Raw genomic sequence first — 16,616 nt, 5'->3', positions numbered from 1 at the left:
AAAGGTCCTAGGACAAGAGCTGGGGTGGCCAGTAAGACTACTGTCCATATTTCTTGTGAATAATGTGAATAAGTCAAACATAAGATTTCAGAAGCATTTGTGAAACTTTTATTGTTTATTAAATTGAATCAGTCCACTTTAAAACAATATCAAGCACATTCAGAATGAAACAGAGAAGCTGGTAATAAGAAAACATGAAAGCAAAGGTAAAATCAGCTACAGATTCAATTTAGAGACACTGGTCTCTCTTGAGGGTCTCTGTTACTGCACACTGGGAGCCCTGGGAGGCCTCACAGGTCACAGAGCCCACCTTCCTCCACTGGTCTGCAGGGAGCCTCAGGGTGCTGCTCCAGCTGTAGAGGCCGTCATTCTGCAGCACCCCGGAGCTCTTGCTCTCCTCCCAGCTGCTGCTGCTTCTGCTGCCGTCCAGCTTCCAGGACAGAGTCCAGTCTGAGGGGAAGCCCTTGTTGGCCAGACACATGAAGGTGACTGTCTCTTTCTGCTGCTCCTCATTGGAGGGGGGCAGCACTGTCAGAGTGGGGCGGGTATCACCTAGGAAACAACACCGAGGTTAGAGGACATGGATCACAAAGCTGTCAATCATATAGGAAGCGTCTAATGCTTAGACTCTAAGCAAATTGAATGTAACAGATCTTAAATGCCAGGATGTTCCTCCCAGATGTTGTTTTGCTCCAACAGTCACTTAATGTTTCACTTCCTCTTTAGAATCTTCTCAGCTTCATCATCATGCTGTCTGACCCGAAATATTTAATTTATTCTTTAAAGTAAAAAATGACATACATTTCTCTTGCAAATTCAAATATTTTTAGTTAGATTTTGAACTAAAAATGTAAAATTGAAGCGTACTCATAAAATTTCTAATTTTACTGCCAATTGACAACATAAAGTTATTTGACTTGTCTGCATTTTTTCCAGTGTTTTCTGTCTTCATCCTATTATAGATTTATAACAGGATAAAAGTTTGTTTTTGAACAACAGATTTATTCTCACAGGAGCTGATATTTAATCAACTATGGACATAAAAAAATATTTAAAATTGAATTTTAAATGGATTACAAATTTGAAACATCTACTCAGGGAAAACTTACACTACAAAATAAAGTCAAAGTACCAGCAAGTATGGTCAAAAGCAAAATAGAAGCATTTTTAAAGAGATTATGTAATTTTCTGTTTAGTTTTTAAATGTTGCACGCTTACTTGGAAATGCCAATCTGGTTCCTCCACATACAAATTAAGCGGGTCGCTGTACAAAAACCTCTGACTATAGAAAAGTCACGACTCGGTGACTTTTTCAGTCTAAACAAAATCTGTAAATCCAGATTAAACACAGTAATTAAATCTGATCACGATGTATTATGGTCCATATTTTTCTTTTTAGATTCAAAAATACAAAATCACCTTTGTGTTTCCTGTATATGTTTTTGTTATTTAATATGAAATTACCAACATTTTTCAATTTCTACCTATTATGGAAAGGAAATAAAGGAAAACTGACAAAAGATAAAATAAGAAAATAAACTTTTGACTTACTTCCAAATTCCAGTCTGGTTCCTCCACCGAACGTGTACCACAGTGATACAAACTCATTGAGGCGCCGTACAAAAACCTCTGACTGTAGAGAGACACGGCTTTCTGACTCTGAACACAAACAACTCTGTGAAAAAAGGTGTTTGTACATATTGATCACCTAGAAACTAAACGTAAGCAGAAAACCCAACATTTTCCTGAAATTGACCAGAACTTAATTCTTTTTTCATAAAAAGATTGAAACAAAATTGTGGGAAGCCATGACTCTCCATTTGGAATAAATGTCTTCAAATAAAAGCCTTGGTAGCAACCATTATCAGCATTCGTACAACAAAACATATTCTTTCATTTCAAGAAATCCAAATGAGCACATTCTGTAGTAACTTTATAAGAGACGTTTAACTAATAAACATCTTGTGTAGTTTGAGATATGTTTAGGATATTTAGCTTTGGTTTTGAACATTGGGTTTTCCCACATAAATCTGGTGTGAGTGGAACACAAGTAGGTTCTAAAAAAACTGTCTGGTAGCACAAAACCGCTACAAGTGGAATATCTTTAAAAGGAAGATTTCAATTCTCTTCTCATATAAAAGTGAAATTACGTAAAACATGAAGCTCTCCTGAAATCTGCTTATCTCAATGTTGTGTGATCTTTGAGAAAACTTCATAAATATACATGTAGACAGAAAACTGTATTGCCATTTCTTAAAAATGTTAAAAGTTTAAAGACAGAAAACATCAAATTTAAGTGTCAGGAAAAGAATTAAGTACTATCAAGACTACCATGCATCCAAAAAGCTATATATAAGGCTTTACAAAATAATCTGAAATAAATTTTACATTTTTCATTATTATTGAACAAAACAACATGCTAATGAACTTCTATGTGCATTTACAAAGTGCATTTACTGTTGACACTGTTAGTTATATTTAAATGAACGAAAAATCATTACACTGAACCAAAGTCTCTGTTGGAGTCATTCTGAAAATTTTGAGCCACTTTGCATCAGCAGCTCCATGCTCCAGTGCTCTGGGAGAGTTTATAGTCCTGACAGTTGAACACTGGATGACTGACAGCTGTCCTTCATCACAACAGAAGACACAGAAATCCTCCTCATCACAAACATGACTTTGATCTGCGTCCTCATCTGGACTCTCCTCTGCTGCTGCTTCACAGGTAAAGTCCAGAGAATCCAACTCCTCTCCTCTATGAACATCTGTCCCTCTGAAATGAAGCCGACTAAACCATGAAGCTGCTGCATGTTTTTGTCTCTGTGTCCACAGAGGTCAGAGGTCAGGTCACAGTCACTCAGCCTGCAGCAGTGAGAACTGGTCTGGGAGGGTCTGTCAACATCCGATGTCAGACCAGTCAAAATGTTCATAAAGGATCCTTCCATGATCAATTCTGGTTTCAAAAGAAGGATGGAGAGCCTCCAAAATTAATTATCAAGTTTTCTTATCAGAGAGCATCTGGAGTTTCAGATCAATTTTCAGGCAGTGGATCACATTCTGACTTCACTTTAACAATAAGAGAAGTAAAGGCTGAAGATGCAGCAGTTTATTACTGTATGGGTACTTTTCCATCATCTGCTAGTTTCTACACACAGTGAAATATCGTCATACAAAAACCTTCAGTTGAGAGAACAGAAACTAGTCAAATTGTCATTCCAGAAGACATGCAAACAGAAAACCAGCCAAACAAAATAGCCCCTAATCGCAGATTTTACAATAAGAGAATGTTAGTGAGAGAACCAGCACATGAAGCGATTTCATGCAAACTCCATGTAAATGGGAACCCCAAGTCAGGAGTTTAACCCAGGACCTTCTTACTGCAAGGCAGTGGTGCAACAAACTGCCGCAAAACATAGCCTCTCTTCTTTTCCATGTTTTATAAAATAATCATGAGAAAGTGTCTCAAACTGTTGGACACTGGTTCCATGACCAAGTGTCTCTATTTGAATCTATTTCTCAGTATGTTAGTGTTATAAATTCATGGAATACTTAGGAAAGTTTTAAAACATGTAAAGTCAGAGCACAAAGAAAATAAATAATTACTAAAACAACAACATGTCATGATTTGGTGGTGAGGAAGATGAGATGAACCCAGGTAGTTGAGTGAGAATGATGATTAAATGGTGAAATATACAAAAATCCAAAGTCCAAAATCCAGGCAGCACACAATGAACAGAAGGCTAAGGGTTAATACTGATAGCAACTGAAAAACAAGAGCCATCTGACAGCAGACTTGACACAACGAGACAGCTTGAACAGACAGATTAGACACAACAGATTCAACAACGACCCGAAGAGGAACAAGGAACAGAGGTGGGATTAAATACACAGAGAGTAATCAGGGAACGAGACACAGTTGGGAACAATCTAGACAGGACAACACAGAGACTCAATGGACAGAGAAACCTAAAATAAACACACAGGAAAACTCAATTCCTCACACAACATATAAAAAACATTGGAATTTTAAAGCTATTATGACAGAAATAAAATGAGTTGCAACAAAAGATTTGGAAAAATAAATTACTTACAACTAAATTAGACAAACAAAAGTAATTGCACTATGCATTTGTGGTCAATCATTGATCATAGCTGGTTTGAATCTAAGGGCAGATCACTAAATAGATCATTTTATACTCTTGTGTTGGTACAATCAAGATGATCAGAGCCTTTGTTTACCCTCAATATGAAGGTAATTAGCAAATCACAGCACTTAAGAAATCTAATTACATGATGAGCTTAGCTCCATGTCACTGTGTGTGTTTGCATATGTTTCCTGCCTCTCTGCTCCAGCTGTTAAGAGGTCAGAGTTGATCAGTGGCTGTCCAAGCCTTTCAGAGCCACTGACACACCAGCAGCGCAATGATGATGTCACTGACTCTACTGCTGACCATCCTGGGGCTCCTGGTTCAGGATGAGACTCTCTGCTGGAAACTTGATTTCAGGATGTCATCAAATTTATTACAATGACAATGATTGAGAAAAATGAGAATATCAGCCCTGACCTTGGGTTGAAATTGGAGCTTTCCAGTCACACAGTGATATAATGTCGTACAAAATCCTCCGTCAGCTATAGAGGAACTGATCTGCTGCACTGAAACAGAAGTTGTTCATAGAACCATATTCATAGATCATAATATGTAAATTATACTATGGATGAGCACTAACTAGCTAGTTGTAGCTAAAAGCTGCTGCAAAAATCACTTAACTAAAACCTTCATATAGATGTACACAAATTTTCATGAAGCAGCTGGATCTTGTCATCTGCCTGTTTTAAGCGATCATCAGATTAATTAGAATGACAAAAAGACTCTTTGATTAACAAAATATTTTACACAATTACAGCTTTGAAAAAAGTAGAGAGATTTTTTTCACATATTTAAAAATTAATCATTTAATTAGAAGACATAACTCTGTAACAAAGGATGTTCAGTCTTTGCATCAGTATAAGTTTGCATTATACTGATGCAATGATTCAACGGACAGGGCCATATCTCAAATGACAGAAAAGTTGTCCCCCATGAAAATGTTCACTTGCCAAAATATCCTTTGTTTAGACACTTACATCTAAATATGTAAAAATGTGTTAATGTAAAGAAAGGGTGTTGAAAAAGTTGCACTAAAATTGCACACTTACTGTTTGTGTTATTCTAAAGTGAAGATTTAAAATTTCCTCATCTCTCATTTCTATTTTGATGTGTTAAATATCTAAAATGATTATGAACTACTAGGAAGAAAAACAGAAAGAAAAAGTGTACAAATTTTATATAAAACATAACTAAATATGGTGTAAAGTATGTTTTGCTCAAAAACAGTCACTTAAGATGTAAAAAACATTATGTGGGAGAAACTTTAAGTATTTGAAAAAATGCTTTAAAAATATTCTAAGTAGCACCACATTGATCCCAGTTTCTATTGCAGTCAGTCAGAACATTTCCATAGAGTCACTTTGCATCAGCAGCTCCATGCTCCAGCGCTCTGGGAGAGTTTATAGTCCTGACATTAGAACACTGGATGACTGACAGTTGTCCTTCATCACAACAGGAGACACAGAAATCCTCTTCATCAAAAACATGGCTTTGATCTGCGTCCTCATCTGGACTCTCCTCTGCTGCTGCTTCACAGGTAAAGTCCAGAGAATCCAACTCCTCTCCTCTATGAACATCTGTCCCTCTGAAATGAAGCCGACTAAACCATGAAGCTGCTGCATGTTTTTGTCTCTGTGTCCTCAGAGGTCAGAGGTCAGATCACAGTAACTCAGCCTGCCGCAGTGAGAGCTGATCTTGGAGGATCTGCTACCATCAACTGTAGAACCAGTCAGAATGTTTATAGCTCTAACTGCTTAGCCTGGTACCAACAGAAAGATGGACAAACTCCTAAGCTCCTCATTTATTATATCAGCACTCGAGCATCAGGGACTCCAAGTCGTTTTACAGGCAGTGGATCAAACTCTGACTTCACTCTGACCATCAGTGGAGTTCAGGCTGAAGATGCTGCAGTTTATTACTGTCAGAGTTTTCATTACCCCAACAGCCAGCATGTGTTCACACAGTGAAAAACAGTCGTACAAAAACCTCCCTCAGTCAGTATGAACAGAAACTGAACTGCAGCTGCAGATACTGATTGTGTCACCTCAAGGAAAAAAAGCCATGCCAGACTAATATTAATACTGTTTAATTAAGGTTACATATATATGTGTGTGTGTATTAATTAATTAAATATTAATAAAGTAATTTTGAATTGGAATATGTATATGATTAATGGTATACTGCATATATATATATATATATATATATATATATATATATATATATATATATATATATATATATATATATATATATAGCAGCTTTTTAGTCTGAAGCAGGATTTAAAATGGTCTCAAAAGAATGTGGAATCAGCAATTCTGCTGCATAAAAAACTGTCAAAAAGTGAACCAATGAGCCCAAGGTCTGGCTGTCCAAACTATTTCACCCTGGAACAGATTGTAAAATATTTGGTGAAGTCTCTGAAAACCCAAACATTTCAACACAAGACTTACAGCATTTTGACTTGATGTTTTTGTTATTAAACACATAACTGACTCTAAAATAGAAGAGACTGCACTAATGTAACTTTTGTTATGGGAGATGATCAAAGGGTAAAGCTTTGCTCTCTAAGTAAAAAGGCCAGACTAAAGTTTGCCTGAATAATTATATTCCAAGACGAGGACCTCTGGAATAATAGTCTTTGGACAAATGAGTCAAAAACTAAGTTTTGTTTTTTTTCCAAAAATGAACCAAATCATTGTCTTCAACCAATACAGCTCTCCCTGTCAGGGATCTCATACCAGCTGTGAAGCATGGAGTTGGAAGTGTGATGCTTCTAAGGTTCTTTGCTGCAGCAGGATCACTGTGACACAACTCACCATGAAAACTACAGTGCATGATGGAAAATATGAAGCACTGTGAACCTTAACCAGCACTGGACTACAATATGATGATGGCCCAAAACATACCAGTGAATCTAACCAGGAATCACTGTGAATAAAGGAACAGAAAGTCACATGAAAATGTGTAATTTAAAAAAAAAATGTCTTTGCTTTTTTTATTACTAAATGTCAAATTATCTTGAACACTTGAAAACAAGTATGGAAAAGATGACCTATTTTGTAGAATAAAATAACTTTCAACAAAATATTTAGAAACCACAAGAGTTTAGATATAAATATATATATATTAGAACTTCAAATATCAGAAAAAAGACATCAAAAAATTCATCTGTTAAATGGATTAGAGTTTGATTCATGGCCTGAGATTTATAATAAATCTTTTTCAAAAGAATGGTATGTGTCCTTCACAATAGCAGCTAGCTTAGCCAGAATAAATCCAATCACAGTGATACAAACTCACTGAAATACTTCAGAACTCTAAAATGAGAGATTAACTTTCTTCTTATTTAGATACATCTATGAGATGTGGATTCACCAAACATGCAGATGTTAGATATAAGACTTTTGGGGGACTGTATATCAGAGGATGAACATGTTTTTCCCTACTAGGATGTCCACTTGGCAAACAATCCTTTAGACATTTAACTTTAGCTGACATTTAGCTGCTGTAACTGCGAAATAATTTTCCTGCTGGGATGAATAAAGTAATTCTATTCTATTCTATTCTATTCTATTCTATTCTATTCTATTCTATTCTATTCTATTCTATTCTATTCTATTTATCTAGTCACTATGTTTAACTGTGACTAGATAAATGTGTTATTTCCAATATCTACAAACATTTATCCTTGCAGGATAACTGGGGACTGGGGCCTATCACCAGATATGATGAAGCCTAGGCGCAAATTCAAACTGGGAGACTCTTTTAGCCCCACCTGCATCATCCAACCGGAGCTTCCGGCTCATCACCGTCGATTGATCGACGCCGGTCCAAGACTCGTCACGTCCAATCACCGTCCAAGCCCCATCTGATAAGGACCACCATCCATGGCGTCTTGTGCTTTCCAGCAGAGTTCAACCCACCTCCACCCCTTCACCCCCACTTGCTCGGCTATCCGGCAGCATCCTTCACCACCTCCACCACCAGTGCCGGGCCCTGGGGGATGACGTTCCTAACAGCATATGGAATGCTCATCCGAGCCCATCGCAAATTTTGCGATAATCAATGTCCTCAGCCGGGGCCCGAGCACCAAAGATTTAATTCATGTTGTTAATAAACTTTTCTAATTGTTTCCCTTTTCTCCATCTGAGTCTCTCCAGATTGAAATAAAGTGTGATTTGCAAACGATTTTATTTAAAACAGGAACAATACACTGTATGAATTAACCACAGGAGGAAAGATGCAATGTATCAGGTTACAGACCAAAATGATAAAACCTGACATTAGTCCTTGACAAGATGATACAACTTTTTAAAAGAAAAAAAACATAAACAGCCAGCTGTTCTTTAATAAATTAAAAATTAAGGTAAAAATATTTTTCTCAAAACAAAGCAATCATGGCATAGAACATTGTGATGGAAAGACTTTAATCATCAAAAAAAAATATTCGTTCATCTGTTTATATGGTGAATATACCCCAAAATGATTATCAGATATAAAAAAAAGATAAAAGAGAAAAGTTTACATAATTCATTCAAAACAAGTAAACATACTGTAAAGTCAATATACTTTCCTCAACAACAAACTGTTTTGTGAACTGTGTTGAATGTTACCTGGGAAGAAAATTTACCACAGAAAAATTAAAATAAATATGCTGTTATTAAAATGAGTGTCACATAGTTCCAAATCTCTATTGGAGTCATTCAGAACATTTCCATAGAGTCACTTTGCATCAGCAGCTCCATGCTCCAGCGCTCTGGGAGAGTTTATAGTCCTGACAGTTGAACACTGGATGACTGACAGTTGTCCTTCATCACAACAGGAGACACAGAAATCCTCCTCATCAAAAACATGACTTTGATCTGCGTCCTCATCTGGACTCTCCTCTGCTGCTGCTTCACAGGTAAAGTCCAGAGAATCCAACTCCTCTCCTCTATGAACATCTGTCCCTCTGAAATGAAGCCGACTAAACCATGAAGCTGCTGCATGTTTTTGTCTCTGTGTCCTCAGAGGTGAGAGGTCAGATCACAGTAACTCAGCAGCCTGAAGCAGTGAGAGCTGATCTGGGAGGATCTGCCACCATCAACTGTAGAACCAGTCAGAATGTTTATGGCTCTAACCGTTTAGCCTGGTACCAACAGAAAGATGGACAAACTCCTAAGCGGCTCATTTATGCTACCAGCACTCGAGAATCAGGGACTCCAAGTCGTTTTACAGGCAGTGGATCAAACTCTGACTTCACTCTGACCATCAGTGGAGTTCAGGCTGAAGATGCTGCAGTTTATTACTGTCAGAGTTTTCATGTCATCAGCAGCCAGTGGGTGTTCACACAGTGAAAAACAGTCATACAAAAACCTCCCTCAGTCAAACTGAACTGAAACTATGTTGCTGCAGCTTCCAGCTGCTGCAGAAACTGATAGTTTACTGAAATCCTTCACATGGATACACACAAATTTTCATGAAGGTGTTTTAAAATAAATGAGTAAAATGTACAGCATCACTATAATTTGAATGATTGGTTGACAAAAGATAGGATAACTTAAAAAAAACAACTTTTAATTTGATGAAGAAATGGATAGTAGTAAGAAACAGAAACTTCACTAAAGCATTTTAAAAAATCACACAAGTTATTTTAGTTTGTATCAGTTCCATGTTTTAATCAATTAATCAATTAGAATCACATGACAAAAATCATAAAATGTATAATTGGACACAAATCCTAAGATTATTTGTAGTTGCTGTGGGAATAGCAACAGCCACAATGTAAAGAAAAAAACAACTAGATTTTCACACAAACAGTTTGCAGATCTTAAATGAATAAAATGTTGATGAGTGAGAGTGTTGATGTCAACAGTTTAACTTCAACGAGAGTTTAGGAAAATGTGTTTGATAATTGAGCTTTACCTTCAAGATTTTGTTTTGTTGTTTGTGGAGAAGATCTAATATTAAACATGCTTCAAATAAAGAATGTTGTTATAACATAATAAAAAATTGTTATAATGAAGCATATCAGAATTACAAATAGAGGAAATGAAGAAAGCTCTTTACTCTAGAGTATTTTCTTCCACTATTCACAATTGTCTGAGCATTGAGGAGGAAACCTGATGATATGTAGAGCTGAGCTCCATGTGACTGACTGTGTGTTTGCATATGTGTCCTGCCTCTCTGCTCCAGCTGTTAAGAGGTCAGAGTTGATCAGTGGCTGTCCAGGCCTGTCAGAGCCACTGACACACCAGCAGCACAATGATGATGTCACTGGCTCTACTGCTGACCATCCTGGGGCTCCTGGTTCAGGGTGAGACTCTGATAGAAACTTTTCTTGGGAATCTTTTTTCTGTCAATGAAAAAGACTCATATGAACCATCCTTTATATGTGAATCCTGATAATATTTCTCTGATCTAGATTTGTGTCAATATCTCTCTGTGTCATGTTTTTAGGTTCCTCAGCAGTCATCACCCTGACTCAGACTCCAGGATCTCAGTTTGTTACTCCGGGACAGACTGTCTCCTTTAGCTGTAAAGCCAGTTCACCTGTTGATGATGATTTGCACTGATACCTTCAGAAACCTGGAGCAGCTCCAAAGCTCCTTATCTATTCCGCTTCTTCACGTTGGACTGGAGTGTCTAATCGTTTCACTGGAAGTGGATATGATATTGATTTCATTCTGACCATCCGCAGAGTTCAGGACGAAGATGCAGGAGTTTATTACTGTCAACATAGTGAGAACTTCCCGTTCACACAGTGATGCAACTTCGTACAAAAACCTCACTGCTACAGAGAAACTGATCCACAGCTGCACTGAAAAACAAGTTGTACATGTAGAGAATAAAAGAAAAGTTTAATACAAATCAAGAACCAGATTATTAGAATTAGTTGGTGTAGGGAACTTCAGCTCTTTTCATAAAGCAAGCTCCAAAAAGAAGCCAGGTTTTTTGGCTGCTTATTTATTTTCAACTGAAACCTGATCTGCTAGCTCTACATTTTGTGTGATAAATCCTTTTGCTTTCACTGTTCCTTTTATGCCTTACGCTTGCTTAATTTTATGTTTGTTCTGTAACAAAAGCAAGCATTTTTACTTTTCAATGATATTTAAATCAAACTTTGCATTTTTGAACAAAACAGTGCAAATAGGTTTATCAAATAAACCCATAATAGCTTGCAAGTGTTGGTTTTAGTATTTTTAAATGCAAAAGTAAGAATTAAAAAAACTGTAGACTCGATAGATTTATACTTTAGCACATCTCTCAAGATTTAAACACAACAATTAAAGCATATTTTGCTTAATATTTGAAACAATATGAATGTTTGAAAACATTGTTGCCTAGAAAAATGACATAAGATGGGAAAGAATGAATCCAGACTATAGGTTAATTGCAATATCCTCCTGAGACCCAGCAATACATTTTTGTCCTCTGTGGAGGACATAGGTTTTTTTGTTCATAACTCTGAAACCATACATGCCACTGTGTTAAATCCTGTTGGTCCTTAGAGAGGACATCCTGGGCCTCAAAATGTGTTCATATTTGCCACAAGAGAGTCCCGATGTCCTCTCCAAAGGACATACTGTAATAAATAAATAATAACATGTTTTGAAACTTTTTCAATTGTAGTGATGTTTTTTCACCCCAAAGAGTCATGTAGTGAAAAAAAAAAAAAATTCAAAAACTTTTTTTTTTCTGGGTCTCAGGAGGATATATGGAGATACTTCTAGGACCACAATTATGAGACTGTATGTATCAATCAATCAATCAAATTTTATTTGTATAGCACATTTCAGCAGCAAGGCATTTCAAAGTGCTTTACATCATATCAAACACAGAAACACAATGCAACATAGAATCAACAATCAATACACGACATTAAGTAAAGTTCCATCAATAAATTTGTAATTGATTACGTTTCAAATACAATCCTAAACAGGTGGGTTTTTAGTCTAGATTTAAAGGAAGTCAGTGTTTCAGCTGTTTTACAGTTTTCTGGAAGTTTTTTCCAAATTTGTGGTGCATAGATGCTGAAAGCTGCTTCTCCTCGTTTGGTTCTGGTTCTGGGGATGCAGAGCAGACCAGAACCGGAAGACCTGAGAGGTCTGGAAGGTTGATACAATAACAGCAGATCTTTGATGTATTGTGGTGCTAAGCCGTTCAGTGATTTATAAACTAACAACAGTATTTTAAAGTCTATTCTTTGAGCTACAGGGAGCCAGTGTAGGGATTTTAAAACTGTGTCTTCCTGTATGTATTATTCTGCCCAGAATCATACATTTCTGGGCAGAAATTGATTGTTTAACTGATCAACAGCAGACTGATCTGCTGGAGTCAGTCAGAGCATTTCCATAGAGCAACTTTGCATCAGCAGCTCCATGCTCCAGCGCTCTGGGAGAGTTTATAGTCCTGACAGTTGAACACTGGATGACTGACAGCTGTCCTTCATCACAACAGAAGACACAGAAATCCTCCTCATCACAAACATGACTTTGATCTGCGTCCTCATCTGGACTCTCCTCTGCTGCTGCTTCACAGGTAAAGTCCAGAGAATCCAACTCCTCTCCTCTATGAACATCTGTCCCTCTGAAATGAAGCCGACTAAACCATGACGCTGCTGCATGTCTTTGTCTGTGTGTCCACAGAGGTCAGAGGTCAGGTCACAGTGACTCAGCTTGTAGCAGTGAGAGCTGATCTGGGAGGATCTATCAGCATCAACTGTAGAACCAGTCAGAATGTTTATGTGGACAGCAATGGCCCCCGTTTAGCCTGGTACCAACAGAAAGATGGACAAACTCCTAAGCTCCTCATTTATTTGTCTAGCACTAAAGCATCAGGGACTCCAAGTCGTTTCTCAGGCAGTGGATCAAACTCTGACTTCACTCTGACCATCAGTGGAGTTCAGGCTGAAGATGCTGCAGTTTACTACTGCCAGAGTATTCATAACATTGGGAGTCAGTGGCCACGCACACAGTGAAAAACAGTCGTACAAAAACCTTCCTCAATCAAACTGAACTGAAACTCAAGTTTCAGTGCAATGACAGTGGCAGCTGGAAGTTGCAGTAAAGACAGACATAATTAAATGAACACAAGTTGGAGCGTACTCAAAGACTAGCTTATAGCATTTGATAAGCTGAGTGAGGCTTAAGAAGGGGAACAATCAGGGAGCGACAGGTGCAAGGAATAAAAGTAATGAGGAAAATGACATTGATTGGCTCTAAACAAACGACACAGAGCATCATGTGAACATCACAGCATGAAGCTCAAAGCATATTAGTAAGTCCACTGAAGAACAACTCTGAATAAATGGTGTGGTGTTCTATTTTGTTTAGGTAGAATACTTAGTGTTATCTGTTGTTTAAAGAGTAAAATAATGTCAATCTTTATTTTAAAATAAATGTTTACATATTGATGACTAATCTTTTTTAATTAGTGGAAAATAAAGTGATTTATTTACATGTAAATTGGTTATCTTAATTTTTCTCCATGATTGCAGGTTCATCAAATGGCTGATGTCATTTGATAATTGATCAAACATGCATCCCTGCGTCAGTATTTGTTCTTCTTAATTTTTTTGTTGTATTTTTTTGGCTTTTTGTTACTAGATGTTGATCTTGAACATTTGAGGAACATCCTTTTAAGCCTAAAATAACTTTCACCAAAATATTTTAAACATAGTTAAATCACTAGAGCTCAATGAGAGGAATTTTATGTAGCTAGGACTTCAAATATCAGGGAAAAAAAGATGTCAAAGTCCTATAGTCTATTAAATGGAGACGAGGCTGTTTCATGAACTGAGACTCACAATGAATCCTTTATCAATTAATCAATCAATCAAGTTTATTTATAACACACCCTTCATACTACAAGCAGCTCAAAGTGCTGTACAGATCAATAAAAACAAACAAAAACAATTACCCACCCCAACCCCACATGGAAAAACACACAACTGCATTGAAAATGCACAGACTAAGCAGAAATATTAAATTCAGGAAATACAGTTAAAAAGATGGGTCTTGAGCCTGCTCTTAAAGACAGCAACATTTTCTGCAGCCCTCAGGTTCTCTGGCATACCGTTCCACAAACGGGGGCCATAATATTGGACAGAAGTCTCACCATAAGTGTGAGTTCTGACTCTGGGAGCTGTTAAAAGTCCAGTGCCAGAGGACCTCAGTTTCCACAGGGGTTCATAAGGTAATGGCAGCTCTACAAGTTAAGAGGGTGCAAGACCATTGAGACATTTAAAAACCAGTAAAAAAAATCTTAAAATCAATCATGAGATGTACTGGGAGCTAAGACAATCAGGTGTGTTTTAAAATCACACCTGATTGTAAAACAGGTGTGATGTGAGCCTGCCTTCTGGTCTTGGTTAGCACTGGAGCTTCAGAGTTTTGTGACAGCTGAAGGCTGTGCAGAGTTAATATAGGGAGGCCAGACAGCAGGGCATTGCAATACTCTATATAGCTGGAAATAAAAGCACGCATTAGAGTCTCGGTATTAGCGAGGGAAAGAATAGAGTGAACTCTGGTTATATTTTTTAGATGATAAAATCCTGTTTTCACTATTTGTTTAAAATGTGGAATAAAAGTGAGCTCAGAGTCAAGAAGGCTTCCAACTTGGTTTGAAGATTTAAAAGATGTAGTTTGTAATTTTTGAATTATAATTTCCTTCTGATCCTTACAGAGTAAAGCCAGTTCTGTCAGCATAAATTCCATCACAGTGATACAGACACACTGAAATACAACAGAAACATTCTGAAAGTAGAGATGTACTGTCCTCTTATGTAGTTACATTATATCTGAGATGTGGACTCACCAAAAAAAAAACAACATATATTTTATTGGACAAAATAGTCCACCTGAAAAACTATAATTTACGTAGACATTTAAATGTGTCTAGTCACTATGTTTAATTGTGTGTTCATGCACAGAAAACGTGTCACACAGGAAGCTTTAAATTCTATCCTGTCTAAACAAGATGATCCTTCCAGGATCATGTAGGGGTTTAGTTCTGATAAAATACAATTATTTTAATCACAAATTTACTATGAGGCAAAATGTATAGAACATTATGGCAAAAAAATACATTTAAACACTACTTAAGAATTAACATGAGCTTTGTCTTTAATTCATCACATCGATCTTCCTCTCTATTGGAGTCATTCAGAGTATTTCCATAGAGCCACTTTGCATCAGCAGCTCCATGCTCCAGCGCTCTGGGAGAGTTTATAGTCCTGACAGTTGAACACTGGATGACTGACAGCTGTCCTTCATCACAACAGAAGACACAAAAATCCTCCTCATCAAAAACATGACTTTGATCTGCGTCCTCATCTGGACTCTCCTCTGCTGCTGCTTCACAGGTAAAGTCCAGAGAATCCAACTCCTCTCCTCTATGAACATCTGTCCCTCTGAAATGAAGCCGACTAAACCATGAAGCTGCTGCATGTTTTTGTCTGTGTCCTCAGAGGTCAGAGGTCAGGCCACAGTGACTCAACAGCCTGAAGCAATGAGAGTTAATCTGGGAGGATCTGCCACCATCAGATGTAAAACCAGTCAGAATATAAATAGCAACTGTTTCTCCTGGTACCAACAGAAAGATGGACAAACTCCTAAGCTCCTCATTTATTATATCAACTCTCGAGCATCAGGGATTCCAAGTCGTTTTTCAGGCAGTGGATCAAACTCTGACTTCACTCTGACCATCAGTGGAGTTCAGGCTGAAGATGCTGCAGTTTATTACTGTATGGGTGAATTCTACATCAGTAGCAAGTATTCATTCACACAGTGAAAAACAGTCGTACAAAAACCTCCACCATTCAGACTCAACAGAAACTGAACTGTCTGTTGCATCTGGGAGTTCCAGTTGGTTAAACACACAGAAAACTCTTATAATACAGATATTACATACATATATACTACAGGTCAGATATTAGACACAACCTCATGTTTCTGTCAACAATTACTTTGTTCAGGATAATTATGTGTTCTTATGATTTTAGGTATATTTACTGCATCAAACTTTGTTTTTAATAATGCACTCCATTTTCCCTTTGTTTACCTGTATTTGTATAGGTGATGTTACTAGACCATAGCTAAAAAATATTTCACTATAACAAAAAAAGGAAAAGAAAAAATGATTTAGTTTGGGAACACTTGGAAGAGTTGAAAAAAATAGTTTGCTTTTTCCAAACACTGTTTGCTTTGCTGCTGTTAAAACCATAAAATGTTCATTTGAAGAAAACAAATTCTAAACAAGACAATCTTAATTATAAGATATGTACAGTAAACACTCTCAGTCAGTTGACTCTTTATTCAGTCTTGAGGATTTTTTGCATAAATGTTATTGTATGTAATCTCTTGACACAATTGCATTATTTATAAATATTAAAATACATCAAAGGAAAAACTTTATAGTGAAACAAATTTTTAAAAAGTAGGATGATGTTCTTTAATGCCTATGACAAGAGCATATTTCAGTACT

The 16,616-nt window shown here is 37.0% G+C and overlaps 4 gene segments (V, D, J or C); 3 read left to right on the top strand and 1 right to left on the bottom strand.

The window, feature by feature from the left end:
- Positions 1-92: 92 nt before the first annotated feature.
- LOC116731360 (Ig kappa-b4 chain C region-like) lies at positions 93-1,714 on the bottom strand. The segment is given in 2 exon segments: positions 93-552; positions 1,552-1,714. Coding segments are annotated over 2 exon segments (471 nt in total).
- A 3,852-nt stretch (positions 1,715-5,566) lies between these two features.
- Positions 5,567-14,517, top strand: LOC116731372 (Ig kappa chain V region 3381-like). The segment is given in 3 exon segments: positions 5,567-5,685; positions 5,793-6,121; positions 14,507-14,517. Coding segments are annotated over 2 exon segments (375 nt in total).
- LOC116731377 (Ig kappa chain V region 3381-like) lies at positions 8,872-9,655 on the top strand. The segment is given in 2 exon segments: positions 8,872-9,054; positions 9,162-9,655. Coding segments are annotated over 2 exon segments (378 nt in total).
- Positions 12,475-16,019, top strand: LOC116731382 (Ig kappa chain V region 120-like). The segment is given in 2 exon segments: positions 12,475-12,671; positions 15,601-16,019. Coding segments are annotated over 2 exon segments (375 nt in total).
- Positions 16,020-16,616: the final 597 nt, after the last annotated feature.

Source organism: Xiphophorus hellerii, chromosome 13 (genome assembly GCF_003331165.1).
Source record: "Xiphophorus hellerii strain 12219 chromosome 13, Xiphophorus_hellerii-4.1, whole genome shotgun sequence".
NCBI classification, from domain to species: Eukaryota; Metazoa; Chordata; class Actinopteri; order Cyprinodontiformes; family Poeciliidae; genus Xiphophorus; species Xiphophorus hellerii.
This window is presented reverse-complemented; position numbering and strand designations above follow the sequence as displayed.